The 22,247-nt window shown below is 51.0% G+C and overlaps 1 protein-coding gene across 1 annotated transcript in view; it reads right to left on the minus strand.

The window, feature by feature from the left end:
• Positions 1-22,247, minus strand: part of SYT13 (synaptotagmin 13) — a 42,217-nt gene continuing 19,970 nt past the window's right edge. Inside the window, exons 2-6 of the mRNA XM_061381233.1 lie at positions 15,059-15,284; positions 12,001-12,135; positions 10,213-10,514; positions 5,702-5,831; positions 1-3,892 (exon numbers count right to left, since the gene is read on the minus strand). Of these exons, the coding sequence (XP_061237217.1) occupies positions 3,588-3,892; positions 5,702-5,831; positions 10,213-10,514; positions 12,001-12,135; positions 15,059-15,284 (1,098 nt within the window). The 3' untranslated portion in view covers positions 1-3,587. The remainder of the gene's footprint in view (positions 3,893-5,701; positions 5,832-10,212; positions 10,515-12,000; positions 12,136-15,058; positions 15,285-22,247) is intronic.

A 22,247-nucleotide genomic window follows, 5' to 3' on the forward strand; every position in this document is an offset into this window, starting at 1 on the left:
CCCTGTTAGAAGTTATTTATTAACCACTGAGAGGTTTTTACTCCAAAGTATGACACCAGACATATGAGTACAACATCTCATGCGTCTTTTTGTGCTTCGGTTCGTGATCACAGAATAGACACGGCACTGACAACAGGAAACACAGGCAGCAAAAACAAATCACAAGGACTAGGTCTTTTTTGGTGGTCCTCACCTCCGACTGGCGTAGGCTGCAGTCGCCTGCTGCCCAGGACTCCTTTATATCCCAGAGGAGCTGCCCCAGAGGACTGCTCTCCCATCCAGCTCTCTCTATACAGCATTGACTGGAGGAGATTCATCATTACTCAATCTACACCAAGAGTCATATCTCAAATTGAAATGGGCAGCCGCGGGCAAGGTCTTGATCAATAGGCACTCAACAAATACATACGGACTTGATGTAAGAAGTGAGTCGCAAGATGAATGAGATTAGACTCTCAGTTTTCTACCCCATCGCTGTATCTGTGACAAAGCCAGATCACCTTGTGGGCAACAGCCCAGTCGGACACGGTTTCTCCCTTTATTTTCACCTCTGCTTCATGCACTTAGAAAATGCTCCCTGGCAAAGGACCAAGTGTTTCTTTTAAAGAAAAGATCGGACGCATTCGCACAGACCCAATTACTCTAATCTGGTAGTCAATTGCAAAAGTATCTGGTACAAGGTAAGCGGATGCAAAGATTACTGAAGTTTTTTCATCTGCAAGTCTGATATCTCTGGGAATTTAAAATTCACTGAGAGGGAGTTCTGGTGGGAAACATAGCTTTTATATTCTCATCTATATATCCTCATCCTTATAGCTCACTATGTTAATTATTTACATAAAGTAAAATTAAAGGGAAAGTCACTCAGCCGTGTCCGACTCTTTGCAACCCCATGGACTGTAGCCCACCAGGCTCCTCTGTCCATGGGATTCTCCAGTCAAGAATACTGGAGTGGGTTGCCATTCCCTTCTCCAGGGGATCTTCCCAACCCAGTGATTGAACCTGGTCTCTGTCACTGCAGGCAAATTCTTTACCATCTGAGCCACCAGGGAAGCCCAATTATTTACATAGTGAGCTATAAATTGTCATTAGGTGAATGGTAATACTCAACATTATGAATTTCTAGGCCAGCTGCTGAGGTTTCTGATGACCTTACCATTGAGAACTCAACTAGGACTCGGATTTGCATTCAAGTTAGATAAAAATGTATATTTTTCCTCCTACTCCTTTACCCACCCTTCATTCACTAATTCATTCAACACATTTTTATTAAGGGTCGATGAGTCAACTGTATTCTAGGTGCTTGGAATACACCAGTGCACACAACAGGCAACCCCCCCTGCAAAACCTGTCTTATCTCTGTTTAGTGAGATGAAGGCTGACACCGAACATGTCAGGCAGAGACACTTGACTCCTTTCAAGGACACCCGTTTTGTCTGGATTCTGGAAAACAAAACCTTTGACACCAAAGAAATGAATGCCTCATGATAGACGGCTGTGGGTGGACCTGATACTCTGGCATCAGGGGCCCCGAGAGCTCACTGCAAACATCCTTTGGTGTGACTGTATGGTAGGCTCGTGGACTTAGAAGGAAGTAGAACCCACCTTTCCTGATGTTAAGTCTAGGATCCAGACTCCTCTGGATCAGAGTAGCAGTTGTCACCAAGAACTGAGTGCTGGTCAGCTTATGCAGGGGAGGCTTTGCTCTGTTTCGGCATGCCAACCAAAAAAGGGAGGCCAAAGTGGTGAGAGGGCTCTCGAAAGATGTGTTGTGGGAAGTCCGTGACACACGCCTTGCCTAAAAAACACTTGGCAGGAGGTGGCCAGACTTAATGGGAGAAATGTCCGATTACGTGAAAGATCTTCTCATTTGTGAGCAATGAGATATTGTTTCTGTTCCTTCAGGGGATCGGCAGAAGTTATCTCTAAATGCTTTCCTACTGCTGTCCAGAAAGGGAAAGTGATGACAAAAGATGACACGTCTCTGCTCAAACTCTCAGGCAGAGACCAAGAATGACTTGACTTGTTACAGGACTGAAGGAAAGGAATTCTCTTCTAGATCAGGGGCCCAGGGTGACCTCTGAAGGCCCAGAGTTTGGCTGTCAGTATTAAAAAGTCCAGATGCAGAGTCCGTGGTTCTAGAAATGTCTGGCACTTGCCAGGGATGCTCAGCTGCCAACAGGAAACTTAAAAATGATCTGCTGGTGGCCTCGGAGTTTGTTTCTAGTGAGGAGTGCCTATGGCATGGGAGTACAATTTCATCTATTGCATCATTCACAGAGACCAAGCTGCCACACCATTAGGCTGCTTTTATGGATGGTCAGCAACAGAACCCAGAAATCCTGGTACCCAGGCAAATATTACATCCACTCGAGCAAGGCTCATAATATTATACTTAATGATGTGGACAGCTATGTGGAATAATCAGGTAGCAATGTGAATCCTAGCTGCTGATTATTTACTAATTAATGTGATAGGTCCTAAACACAGAGACAGAGGCACACTCTGAAAGATGTCCTATCCTCCTCCCCTTCCACAGACCCGGACTAAATTAACGTGCGCCCTGGATGGAATTCCTTCTCACGCGGCTGGTAGGCTGAGAAGGAAGGAGTCTGACTCAGAGGGTCACTTTGGTGATGCTGGTGGACATGACAACTAGTGCCCAATAACCAACGGGGGAATCCCACCTACTCCTGGTCAGGGAAGGGCTCCCCAAGTATAACATACACTGATTTTGAGATGAAACAATACACTTATTCAATAGAAAGCACAAAATTCAGTCCAAGAGCAGGATCCAAAAAAAGCGCAAACGAGAACGTTAAGAATTCAAATGATTAAAATGAAAAACGGAGGCTCCTAAATTTCACACTGTGGTTGAAATGTCCAGCAATTGGCACTGGCTGCCCCGGGAGTTGGGGGCCCGACAAGGACTGTGAAACCGAGTTGGGGGTTTTGCGAAAGGGATTTCTCCAAATGCAGTGCTTCAGCCTCTTCATCCGAACCACTCTGTGCTTGTTAAAGACGCAGGCTCCTGGGGTCCAGCCAGGATGATGGATTTGGAATGTCTAAAGCAGGGTCCGGGAATCTGCTGGTGATTCTTCACACACTGTTTGGGAACTGCTGGGTTAGTGCCTTGGGTCAGTAGCACGATTTCATGTCGGCTGATTTTCCATCCCGCCCTGACCATCTCTAATTCTTTTGAGATGATCCAGGATACAGCATTTCTGTCATCCTTCTTGACACGCTTATTTTTTAAAAGCCACATTCTTTGCATCTGTGATTTCCCCAATTCAGCTTTCTGTGCATCTGACACCCACTGCAAAACCTGCACATGGATCATATTTGATAAGCGTCTCTTTCAATAACACAGATCAGCAAAATGTGTTCCTTCTGACCCACATGTCCTGTCTCCGTCCTTGCTCATTAAGAAATAGGAGTGTGATGGGAGAGGAAGAGGGTCCTGGTCTCTGCACACACGTCTGTCTTCTGGTGTCAGAATGCGGATGGGGCACAAGAGGAGGGGACAGAGGGTAGTGGGGTGGGGGGCGCAGACTGTACCCCAGGAGGGCGGCGGCTTGGGTGGCTGCCTAGAGGTGCAGCTGATGCCACATGGCGATCTGCCGGCGTGGGTTCTTCAGCATCTCCTCCCAGTGGCTGCGCTCGGAGCCTGAGGCATGCAGGCCCAGGCTGCAGTGGCCGAGCACGCAGCTCTGCCCCTCAGCGCCCAGGCCCAGCACGTCCAGCTCCACACTGGAGGCCCGCAGCAGGTCATCCGGCAGCTCGAACATGATCATCTCGTTCCACACGGGGTTGATCTTGTGCTTGGCTCGTTTCGTCTGCTTCTTCTTCAGCTTCCGAGCCTGGTGCTTTAAGGTCACCTTGACAGAGACATCTGGGGAGGGACGGAGGAAAGAGACAGAGAGAGGGGACAGGAGTGAGCTTCTGGGGTCTGGGGCGGGGAGAGCTGGGGTGGAGCTGCCTCTTGGGGATGGAGAGACAGGGTCTCTGGCTCTAGATCCTCACTGAGGCTTCTGCTCCACCATCCCTTTCCCCCTACCTCATGGGCCATGTATTTATTCAACAGAGGGATACAGCAAAAGCTCCTGCCTGGATTATGGAAACCAGATCAGAGCACAGTACCTATGGCTGGTCATTGGGTGGCCCATGATAGGGTCATGCTGAAGCACCGCTAGGAAACCTTTCTCAAGAGCCCCTCTGAATGCCTTCATGTCCCATATCAAACCAGGCCCAGGATAATGGTTCAGACATCCTGCAGCTTGATTTTAAACTCAGACCAGGAACACTACGCTATCCCTACATCTTCATCCGCTTAGTTCTTCATCCAAGCATTTTCGTCTCTTCCTGAGATAGCAGGTCTCCTGCTGGTTGACTGAGCTTTTCTCTTCTGTTCTTTTGCAAGTTTTACTGGAGGATCCCACCCCACGTGGAGGGTGAGGGCAGCCTGCCTTGACCCCAGTAGAGCTGCCCAGCTCTCAACCCCCACCCCAGAAATCAGGCAGCAGGTTACTAGACAAGCTTTCACATAGCATCTTGAGGCTCTAGACTGGGATCGTGTTTTCATCAGTCAGGATTTCCAAAGCTAATGTGAGAATAATTGTTACTCTATATTTATTGCTATAATTATCACCCCCAGGTGGTTACTTTGTTATTTCAACAGAGATATTTGAGTGATAAAGTGTTGAGCTGTAATTGTCCTGACAGGAGCTATAAAAATTAAAAAAAAAAAAAAAAAACAGCAGGAGGCAAAGAATTGTCTAGAGGGGATGAGGCAAAGGCATTGAGTTCTGACCTCTGGCTCAGGGATCTGTCAGCCAGACCAACTTGGGTGATTTTTCATTCGTCAAAAATATCTTGCCCAAAGGTCCTGACTGCAGAGGCAATTCTTTATTTGCTTCCTGCTATAAATATCTATGTATTTATATCCTGCTCTGAGCACTTGGCTCCCAGTCCGGGTGTCACACGACTGACCAATGCTGCTTTCTTTCCTGCTCTGACCAGAGAGGCTGTTTGGTCCTTAAGCCTTGGGGCCTGTGCTGGAGTATCCAGAGGGAAAAGCCAAGGCTTCCGGGGCATTGAAGAGATGTTTATTTGCGTATATGGGGCAGAGACGCCTCCTCAGCCTGTGCGCCCACACGCCTTCTGCCGTCACCCACACCCAGCTGGTGTGGGGATGGCAGGTCGACAAAGGCTGGGAAGAGAGAGGAGTCTAGGGTGGGTGTGGGGAGCAGAGTGGTGGCTAGCTGAGACTGGAGAAGGGAAATCCCACCACCTGCCCAGAAGATGTGCCCAGCCAGGTCTGGGTGACAAAGTGGGGCCAAGCTTCCCCTACAGCCCAGATTCTCCACTCCCTGGCTACAGTCTGATCCTGGGCTTCCTGTGAACCGTGGATCAGGCTGTTCTTCTCACAATGGATCTGCAAGGTGGGAGCCCTAGGAAGCTGACCCCTGGGCGCTAACGTGTAGGACTGGCCTGGGAGTTAATGGACATGACTTTAGGGAAGTGAGGGTGTCCTTCAGAACTGGTTTGTGAGCTTGGGGGTGGAGGACACAGCTGAGGCTGACTCTACAAAGGTACTCACGTGCCAGGGCCCTGCTCACCCATCCCCACTGCCTCCCAAGCGTCACCTCCATCTGTGCACATCCCTAGAGGGGCCCTGGCTCCCCTCTCACACCTCACTCACCCTTCCCCAGGAGCTCTTTGGACTGGTTAGAGTGGAGGTTCTTGGCCTTAATCAGCACGACTAGGAGGCGGTTGGCGGCCGGGAGGTAGCTGATGGAGAGAAGGACCTCTCCTGTCCCCGCAGACGGCTCCTGAAACAGAATCGGGGAGGCAGGAGGGCAGCCTCACTTAGGGATGCCCTCTGGCCCCGTCACTATCGCTGAGGCTGGGGTCACCCTGGAGTTGTATCCAGGAGGCATCCTGGAAATCACTTACCCATCAGGGCTGCAGAAGGGAGGAGGGCGTAGAGAGATCCTACGCCAGCATGTGTTTCAATATGAGTTTGTTTCATTCGTCACAATCGTGATTTTCCAAACAGCTCGTATTCAAACCCAACGTACCAAACAGATCAAAGAGATGCCATTCAGGATGCGGGCAGGACAGAAGGCCAGGACTTCCTCTCAGTTCATCACCTGTGACCCCCTCAGGCATCTTTGCACAGAACCCTAGGGTTCTAGTTTGAAAACCACTGCCCCTAGGGTTCTAGTTTGAAAACCACTGCATTGACTGATCAGGTTCCCGGAGCAGCAGGATGTTGCAAGGCATTACTCTGGAAAAGAATCCCTTCCAGCCCCTGCAGGGTTGAGAGATGTGATGTGATCACATCAATAATGTGATGCACTAATGCTGAGCAGGGCTTGGCTTGGCCTACAGAACGACCAACCATGTCAACAAAGGCCAGGCATACGGTGGGAGCTAACATGCCACAGACACTCCCAGGAACTGCGCTTTGCTGAAGCCTCCAAGAAGCATCCAGTGTGTCCAGCCGCCTGCCCCTCCCCCACCCCCCACCGTCTGCAGCTTTACAGAGTCTCTCCATTGAGATTCCTGCAAGAGTTTGTTTGGAATTTCAACAAATCCACTGAGGGCAAAAAATAAGCGAGAGTCCCCACAGGAGGCAGGTCATAGTCTAAGGGTAGAGAGAAGTGTATGGACTCCAGAATCTGACCATCTGGGTCTCAAGTCTGATCTCACCATTTACTAGCCATGTGACCTCGGGCAAGTTATTTCACTTTCCCAAACCTTCATTTCCCCATCTGTAAGATGGGAACCATAATATCTCCACCCAATAGGGTGGTGAAAATTAAATGAGGAATTATTTAACGGCTTAGAACAGTGGCTGGTGCACACGACGGCATCTTTACCCTAGCTTTGATGATTATCATCAGTTATCAAGAAAGGATAGTCACTACTTCTTGAGAATATTAATTGGGAACAATGTTTCTGGGTGAAGGGGAGACAGGGTTTGGGGAGTAAAGCTGGAGGATGGAGGAGCTGGCCAGCCCTCTGCTTGGGTCATACATTCGGAAAACATGTCTTCAGTATGACCGCAACAATTCAATTAGCCCTAGGTGGCTGGTCGTGTGATGGAATGTTTCTGGGAGTTGCCAGGAACTTTGGTAGCGGCATTAAGGGTAGCAGCTAACACAACACACTCTGCTAGGTGCAGTTACGATACCTATCCACTGAGGCTGTCATCCGCACAAAGGTATTCCCAGCACCTGGTTCACAGCTGACACATGATACGTGTCGTGAGAAGGAAGGGCGAGGCATCCAGGAGTAAGAGGGATACTGACCTGGTTCCCATTTGAAGTCTGAGTCCCTGATGCTCAGAGTGCGCTTCACTGCCTGAGCTCACGTAACCAGTGCGTGCGTGTGTGTGTGTGTGTGTGTTAGTCACTCAGTCGTGTCCGACTCTTTGTGACCCCATGGACTGTAGCCCGCCAGGTTCCTCTGTCCATGGAATTCTCCAAGCAAGAATACTGGAGTGGGTAGCCATTCCTTTCTCCAGGGGATCTTCCCGACCCAGGGAATGAACCCAGGTCTCCTGCACTGCAGGCAGACTCTTAATGGTCTAAGCCACCAGGGAAGCCCCATGAAGCCAGTTAAGTAGTGAAACTGAGCCTCGAATGGGGGGTCTGGTCTGATGGCAAAGCCCAAGTCCTAAACCTGTGGTCCTCCAGCATCCTCGACGGACAGACCTCTCCTTTCACAGTGAAGGAGCTGAGCTCAGGCGCCTGTCCAGGCGCCCAGTGGGGTGTTGCTGACCTGGGATGAGCACCAGGCTTCTGCTTCAGTGGCACTTCTTGGAGGTCCATCCACAGGTGTTGGCCTGGGCTTTGGCCACATGGTGCCCAAGTGAGAGGAGCCTGGACCCCGCAACCTGTGAAGGGCTCCGCAGCTCTGTGCAGGGTGCCCAAAGCCCCAGACGAGCCCAGGCGGCGACACCACAGCCACCTGCCCCCTCGGCTCTGCTGTTGAAAGTACCTGCCGACAAAAAAGAACCCTCTTTCTTTCGCCATCCTCTCCCTGTCTTTTCCTGCTCCCCATCTTTCTCGCGGGCTCTCAGGGAATCGCTCCAGCTGTCCTTGGGGTGGGCCACCCCGTGGTCCCCGGTGACACACATGCCACTTTTGGCTGGCCATCTCCCGGTGAGAACTGGGACACAGCCGGCACTTCCTTTAACCCATTCTGACCAAGACAGGAAAAACACGTGGGCTACAGCAGCTGATGGCTCCACCCACTTTGTTCAAATCAGCCCGTAGGATCTGCTCTGGATGGTCAGGCAGAGGGGCTCCGTAGCCGGGCCTTGGGGCTCTCCCTTACCACTTACACCGAGAGCAGCGCTTCTGACTTCTGACTCCATGCTGCCCTCTGACATTGTTCTTATCTGTGGCAAACAGGCCAGGGGTCCAAGCACATGCAGGAGTGTATTTGTGGAACAGTGATGGCTACAGTGAGTGCGATGATCGAGATGAGTGAGTCACGAGGGTGGGTCTTTGTCCTCATCTCCTGAGCTCTCAGCTTCGGGCACACTGCCTGGCACGTGGTGGAAACCGGACAAGACCTTTGTGGAATGAATGGGTAAGTTTTCTTCTAGGGGAAAGGGTAGAGGCAGGCTAGGTGCCTGAGACTTCTACCTGTTGGACTGCCACCCTTTGCGGGCAGCACCAAACACTCCAGAGGCCTGGAGGGGGAGGCCCTCCGTCTCCTGAGGAAGCTGGGTTACCAGCTGAAGAAACCCACGTGTTGGGCGCCTCTTCCCAGGGGCCCCGGCTGTGATTCCACACAAGTCCCAAACTGCACACTAATTACAGAGTGTGCTGGGGAACAGCCTGGTTTCAGCTGAGAGTGGCTGTCAATGTTTATCAATTTTCTGAGCCTGGGAAAGAGAGGAAAAGGAGGCAAAGAAGAGATCGCAGCAGATGGGGAGCGAAAGCATACTCTCCCCCGGCGGTGTCCACCAGGAAAGGCGCCTGCTGACCACAGCTCCTGTGCTTCTGGGCGCTTATGTCTCACGGCGGCAACAGGACAATGCGGGCTTTACCAGCAGACTGACCTGGCCTCAAGGCCGAGCATGCCAGGTTCCAGCTGGGCAACCCCACACTGGTTACTGAGCTTCTCTAAGCCACACTGCTCTTGCCTATCAACGCATACTCCTGTAATCAGTCCTGCTTTGCTCATTAGGGGCAGAACTTAGGTAAAGTTTCAAGCATAGCAACTGATAGATGGTAAGCGCTCAAAAATTACTACTCTTCTTCCTATTTTTATTACTCATGGGAGTCGGCAAACTTTTTCTATAAAGGGCCAGATAGTAACTATTTTAGGCTTGGCAGGCTATATAGCCTCCAGAGAAGGCACTGACCAGCTGGTTGAGAGACTGGCCATCCAGAAGGGTCCCTCTAGGCACCATCATGATGGGCCCTTGGATGAGGGCGTAAATAACCACACACTGCCCCGCAGCCCTGACCCTCCTTGACCTGCTCACTGCCCTGGCCTGTGGGGATTGGTGGTTGGCTCTCCAAGGAACCTCTCTGGACAGCGTGACATCTCAGCAGACGCTTGTTTTCCACTCACGGCTTCGGCAGCCGGGGAGGGGTGGGGAGACCCAACCTGGGTCCCTAGCCGTGGTCACTCCTTCAGAGCCCAGCAGAAATGGCACTGCACACCAGGCCTTCTAGAACTCTCTGTCCCAGAGCACTTCAGTTTGGCCCCTCTTAGACGTCTTATGTCAGACATCCTCAGTATCACAGCCACCACCATCATCGCCGTCTTTTGTGCCAGTTTCTCCCTCGGGCCTGTACTCTCTACGAATAGAGGTGCTCCTCTCCCCTGCAGTGCCTGGCACGCAGCGGATGCAACAGGGAGTGTGAATGGTTCTAGATGGGGATAAATATCGTCAGCACCAGAGTCAGGGCGCTCACAGTGAGATCTTTTCCATGATGGTGAGGCCAGGGGTAGGGGTGTCTGTGCCTGGCAAGCTAGAAGCAAGACTAGACCCCAGGAATCCCCAAATCCTGGGCTATCAGTTTCCTCTAACCGCCCCCCGCCCACCCTATTCAAGACTCCACCTCACTTTTACACCCCGCCTCCCTGCCCAGACTCCCATCCCCAGGCTGGGAAGGTCTCCAAGCTCGTTTCATGAGCACTGGCCCAGTCATGCCCTGCCACCCCAGGGAGAGGCGACCCTACCTTCACTGAAGTCTTCAGCTCGCCCCACTGGGCAGCCCCCAGGGGCACGGACACCCCGTCCAGGCCGAGGCGCAGCTCCCCGACCACACTGTGGCGGGAGAAGCGGTCGCAGGTCCTCAGGGTCAGTGTCAAGGTCGCTGTGGGGAGCTCCTCCTCGGCCAGGGGGAGCACCAGGCCTTCCTCCCACATGGTGTGCAACTCCCGCTTCTTGAGGGCCGTCTGGGCCTCCACGGAGCCCATGCTGTTGGCCACGCTGCCCTGGACGTAGCAGTCACAGCCTCCATCGTGGTCGCTGGTCACAGCTGCAGCCAGGGAGAAACAGGCACAGACGTGGGGGGCTTGTCAGGGACAAGGGGAGGTGAGAAGCATGGCCCTGCTATGAGCTGCAGGATCTGCCTTCGCGGCCATGACCTTGGGGGTCTGAAAGAGACCCCACTGGGGCTGGCTGACCGCACTGGCTTTGTGAGATAGCCTTTGGGGAAGCCGTTCGGAAATAGGAGATCCTTCTCATTATTCCGAGACTTCTCCAAGGGGCTTGGGCCCACAAACTGCTGATGATTTTTATTAGGGTTGCTGTGGATACCGTAACTCACTTGTTCTCTATTTTAAATATTTATCACATAACCACTTGTGATGTGAATCGCTGGGCCACAACCTCATGAGTGTTGTTTTATGTTCTGAACCTCAGTGTTTTTAATGCTTTCCCAGTGGAGCTTTCCAGTTTGCACCTGGAGAGCTTTCATGACTGGTTCCTCAGTGACAATGTGTGAAGTGGTATCTAGTGTTACTCAGAACGAGAAGATAAAGAACAGAGGCCAGTGTCCTAATAGAAAGAAACCTGAACTGAGCTTCAGGGAAACTGGCCTTGTCCTGACTCTGGCACCAAATAGCCAGAGTGATCTTAGACAAGTCACTTGATGTTGTTAGACTTTAGTTTTCAAAACTGTAAAATGGGACTATTGTTAAGACAAAATGTAAGAAAGTCTATGAAATGCTAAAAAAAAAAAAAATCATAAAAGAAAACTAAAAGGAAAAATACTCCATCAAAAAAGCAAAATTAAATACAAAACTCCAGTTTTTCTTGTTCCCAGCTTCTAGTTTCCAGGCATCACAGAGTAGCCCATTTTTAGCCCCATGTCCTTTGCAAAGTCTTAGCTTTGTTTGCCGATGGTAAAATGAATTATCAGGGTAAGGAGACCAGGCACGATCTGATCCCATAGGAAAGACTGCTGGGTTCTAGGACTACAGAAGCTTTGCTGACCATTCAGAACACCCTCTGTGTCCAGCGCAAAGCCCTGTTCAATGTCAAAGGCATCTGTGACAGAGATGACTAGCTGTTTACCAAAACAAACAAACAAACAAAAAACCCATTCTTTTAAGTGGGAACACAGTAAGCCACTTTTCCCAGCCTTCCTTACAGTCAGCCGTCCTGTGACTTGGTTTCAGCCAATGGGAAGTAAGCATACGTAGGATACAGTTTCTAAGGAACAGCTGTGCCCTCTTCCTGTTCTCCCCATCTTTCCACCTGCTGGGAATAGGCCACAAGGAGGCCTCAGAGAGAAAGAGTCTGGTCCCTGAATCACTGTTTGGAGGAAAGATGGCCGCCAACCGGGAATCCCCAGTTTGGACTGGTATATGAGAGAGAGGAAAAACCCCTGTGTATCTGAGGATCGCAGGCCTCAGGGGCTTGTTTTTTGCAGAGTGCTCCTCTAGCCCCCAGTGCTCCCTGCAGCCACAGATGCTCAGGCAGACCACACAGAAGGCCGTGAAAGTCGGCTAAGAGCATACCTTCCAGACGAGTCACAAATAGTTCGGCCTTCTGCCTGTCATAGTCCAGGCAGTAGTGAAGTTTGGGAGCTTGGTTCCAACTGGCGGCCTTCTCTGGGTTCCAGGTCTCCATGACACAGACATCCTCCACCACACCTATCAAGAAGGTAAAGTCATTACTGACACCCACACTGGGATCCTGTTTTCCAGCCCATAATTTTCCATCTCTGCCAGCTAGGCCACGAACCCAAATCAAAAGCTTCCTAACTAGGTGCAAAAGCATGGTGGCACCACCTGCGGTCCTGGGCATCAGCTTTCCAGGGACCATCACAGCCCAGTGGGCAAGACCTGGGCTTTGGTGTCAGACATGAGCTGCTACATAATAGTTATGGGATCCCGGACAAGTTACTTGACTTCTTTGAACCTCGGTTTCCTCATCTTTAGAATGGGAGTGACAGCGGTTCCTTGAGCATTAAATGAAATAAAGTGAGAAAAGCCCTTAGCTCAGGGCCTGGCCCCTGGTGAGTTTTCAGCAGGGGAAACTGTCACAGCGTATGTGGCTCCAGTCAGCCTGTGTCAGGCAAACCCTTCCCCAGCCCATCTCCAGCTCCACCTCTCTACAGAGTCCAGTCCATGCTCCCCAGGAGTTCATGGCTGGAAATAAATGTCAAACAAGGAGTCAAGCTTAGGGAGAGTAGAGTGGACTTTAGTTCACTCTAAACCATGTTCAGTGATTACTTGCTGAATAAATGAATGACCTTATCTTTAATTCAGTTAGTAAAACTACAGCTATCACTCACTCTTCCCCTAACTTGGACTGTAGCCAAACATCTGGAAGAGTCTCATTAGTCAAGCATAATTCAAGGATAAAAGGATTCAGCAGCTGCAGCAGACTTCACTTGAAATAAATTGGAATTAATTTTTTTTTAATTTTCAGAATTAATTTAAAGGGTAAAAACATAGAGGAGTATTTAATTTTCAAAATGGTTCATTATCGGGTTCCTGCGAGTAGTGAAGAATCTCCCTGGTGTGTCTAAGCAAGGAACAAATTGACCAGGATGTGAACAGCCATGTGGAAAGCCAGACACACAAGCACTCAGGACCCAGGTGGCTTGGACAACGGCAGCGGGGTCAGCGCCAGACGGGGCTCGCCTGGCACCCAGCGCTGTCAGCTCTCAGACTGCCTCAGCCTTCAAACTCCAAACCAAACCAAGACCAAACCAAAGCCAGCACCCTGGGAAATGCGGGAGTGGATGCAGCTTCAAGAATCAGGACCCTGAGCCCGACAAAGGGCCAGTGAGGATCTTTGCTTGTAGGAGCGGACTGAATTCGGCACATCATGGGGACATGATCCAGTTAACGCTGGACTGATCCAGCGTTCTCCTCCCTTGCACCCTCTAGCTTCTGCTCAGTACTTGCTGAGCCAATTCACCCTTGCTAGATTGGAATCCCACCCCAGTACTCTTGCCTGGAAAATCCCATGGGCGGAGGAGCCTGGTAGGCTGCAGTTCATGGGGTCGCTAAGAGTCAGACACGACTGAGCGACTTCACTTTCACTTTTCATTTTCATGCATTGGAGAAGGAAATGGCAACCCACTCCAGTATTCTTGCCTGGAGAATCCCAGGGAGAGGAGCCTAGTGGGCTGCCGTCTATGGGGTCGCACAGAGTCGGACACGACTGAAGCGACTTAGCAGCAGCAGCAGCAGATTGGAATCAGAATTCCACTGATTGGAATCAGTGGAATCAGAACTTGGTTGTTGCCTTCTGCAGTGGGAAAAGGAATGAGGAACCGGAAAGGGAAGACAAATGTGCTCTGAATCCTTCAGTTCCAGACTCTGAAGTGCTCTGCTACTGTGCTTGGTGGACAGTGCGCATGCCTGGCTTCATCCCAACTTTAAGAAATCTGGTGTGTGTGTGTTAGTCACTCAGTCACGTCCGACTCTTTGTGAGCCCATGGACTGCAGCCCTCCAGGCCCTCTGTCCATGGGATTTCTCCAGGCAAGGACACTGGGGCTCCCAAGACAATGGAGCCATCCTGTGAGTCTGATTCTGATAACCACTCCCAAGGTCCTCCTGCAAATTGTTCCCCACCCACCTTGAGAGCTCAGCTTAGCTCTCAAGTCCTCGATGGGTCTATTTTAATTTAAAATGTGGGCTGGCAAACCTGGAGGCTAAAGGCAAACCAGGATTCCTTTCTGCCTCAGGTACTACCTGAATTTGTTCTTGAAGAAATGCCAGCATAATCACTGTGGTCCTGGGCCGGGTTGGAGGAGGGGCCACCTGTTCACTGGCCAGCGCGTGGGTGCTGGCCCCCGACCAAGAGATGCCTTAGGAGTCAGGTCAGCGTCAGAGCAGGTTTCCACCATCCCCCTCTCTAACCACACAGAACAAAACCCCAAACCACATAACAATCCATTCTCCTGGCTGGGTTTTTTTTTATCTCCTTATAAAAGTCTGTGTGCTCTGTTCCTTTGGGTTAGGGACTGTCTCTGTTTCCATATCTGCCCCAGGGCCCAGCAAATTGCCTTACACGAAAAGGCGTTCCATTCTTGATGTTGATGAGAAGGAGAATGGAAATAATAATATTAACGATGCTTTGATTATATCCTTGTGCCAGGCTCTGATCTAAACACTTCATATGCATTGTTATATTTACATTTTACAACAGCCTTACTGGGCAGGTGATAGTGCCATCTTATTTTATACCCAGGGAAACTGAGGCCCAGAAAGATGATCGATATGACCAGGGTCACACAGTGGGTACATAAAAAGGGAGAGAATTAAACCCATGACTCTGAATGAAGCCCATAGTTTAACCACAACTCTTTATCCCTTCTTTGTAGTTGTACACACAGCTTGGAAGGGACTCTCCATTTCCCAGTGGAAAGCTGGAGGCCTTGCAAAGACACAATGTGGGAACACGTGGGGAATAACGGAGTGTAATTCCAAAGCCTGGTGCCCTCTGCTCGCCCAGTGTCCAACGCTGCGGACACGGGCTGGCCACGCCCACCAGCTAGAGATGCTTTCCAACCCTGCTGGGTATCGTCCACACAAGAGTGAGGGGCAGGAGAGCCCTACCATTCTGAGGAAGGACGAACAGCTCCTCTGTGACCTGCCTCTTGAGGCGGCTGTCATTCGGGGCCTGGGGGCTGGCCGGTGCAGCGGGCTCTGCCGTGGTCTTCAGCGTGTAGTCGGCATAGTTGATGACCTCGGGGGCCGTCACGGCTGGCCTGGGTCCATAGATGTCTGGGAACTTCAGGAGGGCTCGGGGCTGGACGGGCTCTGTGGACTTTTTGACGTTAAACTGCAAACACAAATCACTCCAGTTAGTCCACAAGAGGTCCTCCTACCTGTTTCCACCCACAGAAGGGAGAGGAGATGACCTGAGCTTTCAGCGGAGGCAGAGGAAAGGCTGGGGTTCCTTTCTGCTCCGAGGAACATGACCTGGGGAGGCAAAATATCACTGCCAAGTGCAGCATAATCTCCACCAACGTGAATCACGCCGGGGCCTGCCGAGATGTCAGCCCTGTCAGTCCAGCCCCTGGGCATCCGTGGCCCGGGCGCCCTGCTGCTGTGTCCAAAGGAGTTCCCCAGGCCTGTCATGGTTACCCTCCCCCACTGCTCTCATCTGCCTTTGTTTTCTCTTCTCCTTGTCTTCCTCTCTTATTCCTTCTCCCCCTCCCCTTTGGCACTCAATGACTCAGAAATGAATGTGGTCCCACCACACTTAGAACCAGATCTAAACTCCCTTGGGTAAGTGCTTGCCCAGCCTGGCTGTGTTCACCTTTCTGACATCACCCCCAAACCCCTCTCCAGCCACTGAGCAACCTGCTTCTCAAACAGGCTGAACTCTTTCTGGGTCTGACTTCTGGCTCCCAACTCCTCCCCGCCAAACCACCCACCTCCACCTCCACAGGCTCTAAATTAAGTCCCTCCTCCAAGTCTGTCCCTTCCTACCACCTCATTCTGCACTTTGCTTTAGAGCATGGCTTTCACCCTGTACTGTCTCCATCACTGCCTGGCCTGTTGTGGTCAGTCTCTCCCACTAGTGCACAATCTCCATAAGCACAGGGATTACGTCTTGCCTTGCTCCTGCAGCATCTGCTCGTGGGGAACACGCAATACATACTTATGGCTAGGGCTCCCATGTCCAGTTGTGTGGTTTGTGCACTGTGCAAAGATGCCCAGATAAGGACCAAAATGCGATTTGTGCTCCACTTGCCTGGCTATGTGCCCTGGGGTAAGGCTTAGTTCCACCTGGAGGAAAGGGCATCTTTTCTTGACGTACCTGCTTGTCAAGCCTTAAGTAAGCAAAGCTCCCTCATACAGGAGTGGAATCTTCTATCTTTGCCTCCACTGGGGACTGAGATTTCTCTTATTTGACAGATTCAAAGTTACATAAAAGGCGGCAATACTGGGGACCTGCCCAGTCCCCAGGAAATAGGAAATGATAACCAGATCTAGAGCTTGAAACGCTGGCACACTGGGTGGGCCGCCCACAGAACAGCCCTCAGACCGAGGCAGGGCCCAGCAGGGCCCCCAAGCAGCTGCCTGCTCCAGGCTCTCCTCCCGCCCCTCCGCTCTCTGTGGCTGAGGGAAGGGCTGGCCAGGGGTCAAGGTGGCTCTGCACAGTGGCAGGAGTGACTCGGAGATTGGGAAGTCCCTGCAGTCCTGGAGAGGGGCAGAGGTTTCACTGTTTCAAAGCTCATGTTTAGTGCTTGCCCTCTGTACATTTCATTACCCTAGGACAACTCGTGGACACTCTGACCTGATTGAAACTTTGTCCCCAGATAGTCCTGGGGAAGGCTGGAACTTGATAATAGTGGGCATTCCTAACTATCCTCATTGATTGGACAATGGACGGAGTCCATGAGAAGGTGCTAAAGACACGAGACACAACACCCACTTCTTGCGGATACCTGAGGGCTGCTGTCCCCGCACTGCATTATGCATCCATCAGAGCTCCCTAAGGGGCTCAGAGGGGATAGAACACCTCATCCTCCCTTGGGAACACTGCCCAGTAGGCTGTAATACAGCCCAAACACATCTACCCTGATCTCTGCCGAGTGCATCAGGCACGCATGAGCTGGAAAAGCACTTGCTGACTTCCACGGACGAAGGTTTCCTGGGGCCAGACAGTGAGGGCAGGGACAGGATTGAACCTAGACCAGCCTAGACCCAAAGCCCACTGCCCCAGTGGCTCCCCACCTTTTTCTCTGCCTTCAAGCCTTTACCAGACAGCACCCACCCATCAGAGACGCTTGTCATGATCACACATTTCGACGAATCACCCTGGGAGGAGTTGTATGCTTTGCAAAGTCAGGTCCCCTTTGCACCTTCACCCCATCGAGAGTGCCACTGGGCATCCAGGGACCTGGCTTCTAGTACTGACCTAACTGTCTGAGTTGAGCAACTTTGGGCAGATCATTTCGCCTCTCAATTATATCACTCAAGGAAGAGGTGATTTCAAGGCTTGTTTCACTCCCACATGCTGAGCATGTGGAAGACACAGTTCTTTATTCGCAAATGAGTTGGGGAGACCACCAGAAACAGAGAGTAAGTAACAGGGACAGAGGCAGGCAGCAGACAGCCTGTGTGAGTAACAGATGGGAGAGAGCAGATGACACCTCCAAGGAGGCAAGCAGAGCCGTCCTGGGAGCCAGGGCGTGAGCTAGACCTGAAAGGAGAGGGTGTCTGGAAGGTGGAAGGAGGAGTGGGGAGGAAGGCCAGGCCCCAGAAGGAGAAACGCAGAGAAATGACTGATGTCCCCATGTCTTTCTGTCCTCCACAAAGTCGTGCCCACCTCTAACATTGCATCCAAGTCTGAGTTATGCTGTTCCCTTTCACAATAAGGAAAGGGAGGATGGAGGAAATTCAAGGTCATACAACTGAAGAGGGGTATACCAACAAGCCTCTGCATATTTTCACTTCAAGTTTGTGTCATTTCCACTGCCTTGCAGCTGCTTCTCAAAAAAAAAAAAAAAAAATCCCTGTTTGTTTTGGATGCTGGATTCTCAGTGGCAACTGCAGCATCCCACAGCTTCCCAAAGCGACTGGACCACATCCTCTTCTCAGAGTCGTCCTCTTCTGTCACTTGTTGGGGCCAGAACTGAGGCTGTCGGGCTGGTCTGGGGAACATGTTCACATTTTATATTTTGTTTTACCTTAGTTCAATCATTTTAAAAAAAGGGTTGTGTGTGTGCAAGCCAAGTTGCTTCAGTCGTGTCTGACTCTTTGAGACCCCATGGAATGTAGCCCGCCAGGCTCCTCTGTCCACGGGATTCTCCAGGCAAGAATACTGGAGTGGGTTGCCATGCCCTTCTCAGAAAAGGGTTGTGTTGATTAATTCCCAATTTGGTCAAATCAGGCTGACTGCATTTTTAAGAGGGGAAATGGTCATTGGGCTCAGTTCTGAGTGAGGGTCAGTCTGTCACCCCCAGCCCCTGCAGAGCCTGGGCTCGCATTCCTCCCTACTGAGTGGGTCTCACTTTGTGTGGCCCCTGAGGACCTCAGGAGCCTGTATCTGGCTGGGTTTTTCTTGGGTGCCCGTCAACATTGATCCCCTCTTTCCTCCCACTTCCCTCCAGGTCACCCGGCTCTTTTGGGTCCCACCCCAGTTCCAGGGCAAGGGTGGGGAGGGGGTACTGTTTGGTCTGATTCTATTTGTTCTCGGCATCACCTTGGGGACTGTCCTGGGGAAACCACCCAGACAGAATGAAAGGACTTGCTTTCCACAGCAATAGAAGAGATGCTCTCCCCCGCTGAATAGGAAGCACGTGGCCCTGACTGGCGACTGCAAGGTGAGCCAGTCTTAGGACAGAGCCGCCAAGGTGGACTGCAGGGTGGACAGAAGGAAGCTGTGTCTTTGATGACAGTGTCACTAAGCCACCAACTCAACCAAGCCTGGAAGCTGTCTTACCGCTGCACTTCCGGTTACATGAACAATATTGTTCTTATTGTTGAAGCCCCTTTGGATTGAGGTCTTTATGAATTGTGGCCAAAAGCATCCTGAATAGATGCCATGCATTTTTATCGAGCAACACAGGAGATCATGACCTTGATGTAGAGAAACTGCCTAGACGCAAACCTCTCCCCAGACCCCTGTGCGTCCAGCCAAAGGCATCCTCACTGACTGCTGCTTCTTGCCCAGCGTTGGTAAGATCCTGCACAGCCATGGCTGCCTTTGGTGAAGAATGATTTATTGCCCTAGACCCCACAGAGAGCAGAGCCTGCTGACCACTCCATGAGCCTCTCCAAGTGGTGAAAGCAGCCTCTGATGACCTATCTCCTTCCCGTGTACAATCTTATTTATTGCATTTTGAAACCCTGGTTCCACCGCATCTTACAAATGCATCTGTTTCCACTTAAATAGCTTAAACATCAATGCCCAGGAAGCAGAAAAGAGGTTTGGGTGCTGAGGGAGGGAGCCTGGAAAAGGATTAGAGGTGGAGGGCAAGAATACTTGGGAGAAAAGAGGTGGTCGGGGAGCAGATGCCAAGGAAGGACCTGAACTCAAGCCTTATGCTGTGGATGTTGGCGGGGCAGTCTTTCAAAGTGGGTTCCTCTTCTAAGCATCCCTTGGCCCAGAGAAGAGGGCTTGGAAATAGGGAGGCAGGGAGAATCAGGGAGGTTTCCAGTGGAAGCAGGCATTCAACAACTAGGGAATGCCCAGCTGTGCTCAGCACAGCAGGTACAGAGATGGAGAGACACCCCCATTGTGGCATCAGCCCCTTGTGATGTGTCTCCTTGGCTTCTCCCTCCTCACCTGTCTCTGGAGCTGTGGGCCGCTTACTCCTTCCCACATGGCCAGATCTTCATGGTCACTGACCAGCTCCATGTGGGCATAGCCCCAAAGTGCCTCATGTCACGTCCGTGCCACACCCCTCTTGCCACCTGCCTTGGGGCTTCTCGTGGCTTCTGAGGTCTGAGACACCCAGGGACACAGTGGGTGCACCCAGAGGCAACCCCGATGTGTCAAGGATTAAAGCTCCATGGGGGAACTCGGCCACCGAGGGCTCCCCCCTTCCTCCTCGCTACTCCTCCCACAGGTGTCCAGCGGCCTTTCGGAAGGTGACACCTGGAGATCCAGCAGTCGCCCTTGGAACTGGCTGGTGGCCGGCTCTGTCACACTCCCTGTGTGCGCGCCCCTCCCCACCTCCCTCCTACATCCCTGGACGGCACTTGCTAATTAACAGAGGCTCAGCAGGCTCAGCTTTCCCGTCATCCAGGCTAAGACAGATGGCAGGGAGAGGAGGGGCGAACCTTCATTTAATGAACAAATATTTATTGATCCCCTATGACAGGCCAGGTCCTCTGTTAAGTGGCAGGAACACAGAAGCGAACAAGACAGATGCTGTCCTTTCCTACGGGGCTCATGTTGAAAAAAAAAAAAAGGAGATTAATTATGAAGTTAATGATCTGTAAACAAACATTTAACCTTACTAGAGATGTTAGGTGACCCCTTTTGTGACATGATTAATTTTTTCACCTAAAGACTATCTTATTAATTCGGGTTTTTGCGCTGGGACATCTATCTTAAAGCATCACAGCATTCAAGAAGTTACTGGTGGGGGAAACAGACCCAGATGGAAATGGAAGCAGATGGCTTCACCCTTTATATTTGAACTTTAAAAAAAAAGAGATGGCAGAGAGGAGAGAGTTGAACATAGAGTACTCAGATGAGGTCAAACATGGGCCACTGTGGCTGGGGTCTGCAGCTCAGCACAGCAAAGCCCCCCTCAGGGGGGAGCTGGGTCAGAGGCCAGGGACCTGACAATCTCTGTCATTCTGGGCTCTAAAACTGGTAATTATGTATACTAACATGTGTAAAAGCGTTTGAAATATAGCCTGGTCATCAGAGTTGATGCTCTAAAACAAGATGGCTTGGTTGATCTTGGATCTGTTTAACCTCTCTGTGCCCCTGGTTTCTTATCTGTAAGAAGGGGGCGTTAGCAATAGCATCTGTCTCTGAGGCTGTATTGAGGAGTAGAAAAGACATCCGGGTGTCGAGCTCTTAGCACACAAGTGGGCATGGCAAGCCCTTGGAAACACTGGAGATACTTATTTGACTCTGGCATCTCCGCAACGTGGATTCATGCATTGGGACCAGTCCATCAACATTTTTTAACTTCATCTGTGATGAGATATGTGTGTGTCAGTTGTTCAGTCGTACCCGACTCTTTGCAACCCTATGGACTGTAGCTCACCAGGCTCCTCTGTCCATGGAATTCTCCAGGCAAGGACACTGGAGTGGATAGCTATTCCCTTTTCCAGGGATCTTCCTGACCCAACGATCTAACCCAGATCTCTGGCATTGCAGGCAGACTCTTTACCGTCTGAGCCATCAAGGAAGCCCTTGTGATGAAACAAGCAGGTGTAAAAACAAAACAGCTCCCTCCCCCAGATGGCTTGAGAAGCTCTGGTCTAGCTCTGGTCTGCATGAAGCTTCTCACACCAGGGCTGCTGGAGCAAGTGCTACAGTGGCTCCCAGGGACCCTCACCTGCCAGAGGTCTCACCTTTGTGTCATTCTTTACCCTTGATTATTGACTGACCCTTGTGAATTGCTTCTGATGAATAAAATATGCAAACAGGATGGAATATCTCTTCTGACACTGCTGCTGCTGCTGCTAAGTCGTGTCAGTCGTGTCCGACTCTGTGCGACCCCATAGACGGCAGCCCATCAGGTTCCCCTGTCCCTGGGATTCTCCAGGCAACAACACTGGAGTGGGTTGCCATTTCCTTCTCCAATGCATGAAAGTGAAAAGTGAAAGTGAAGTCACTCAGTCGTGTCCGACTCTTAGTGACCCCATGGACTGCACCCTACCAGGCTCCTCCGTCCATGGGATTTTCCAGGCAAGAGTACTGGAGTGGGGTCGCCAGTGCCTTCTGACACTAGGTTACAAAAAATCCGATTTTACTAGTTCAAAGTTGGTTTTTTTTAATTGAAGTATAGTTGGTTTATAGGATTGTGTTAGTTTCCTATACTATGCAGGAGAACCTTGCTTATTTTTAACTAATTAATTTAATTGGAGGATAACTACTTTACAATATTGTGATGGTTTTTGCCATACATCAACATGAATCAGGTATACATGTGTCCCCCACATCCTGAAACTCCCTCCCACCTCCCTCCCCAACCCTACCCCTCTGGGTTGTCCCAGAGCACTGGCTTTGGGTGCCCTGCTTCATGCATTGAACTTGCACTGGTCATCTATTTTACATCTGGTAATATGCATGTTTCAGTGCAATTCTCTCAAATCATCCCAC

This window comes from Bos javanicus, chromosome 15 (genome assembly GCF_032452875.1).
Source record: "Bos javanicus breed banteng chromosome 15, ARS-OSU_banteng_1.0, whole genome shotgun sequence".
NCBI classification, from domain to species: domain Eukaryota; kingdom Metazoa; phylum Chordata; class Mammalia; order Artiodactyla; family Bovidae; genus Bos; species Bos javanicus.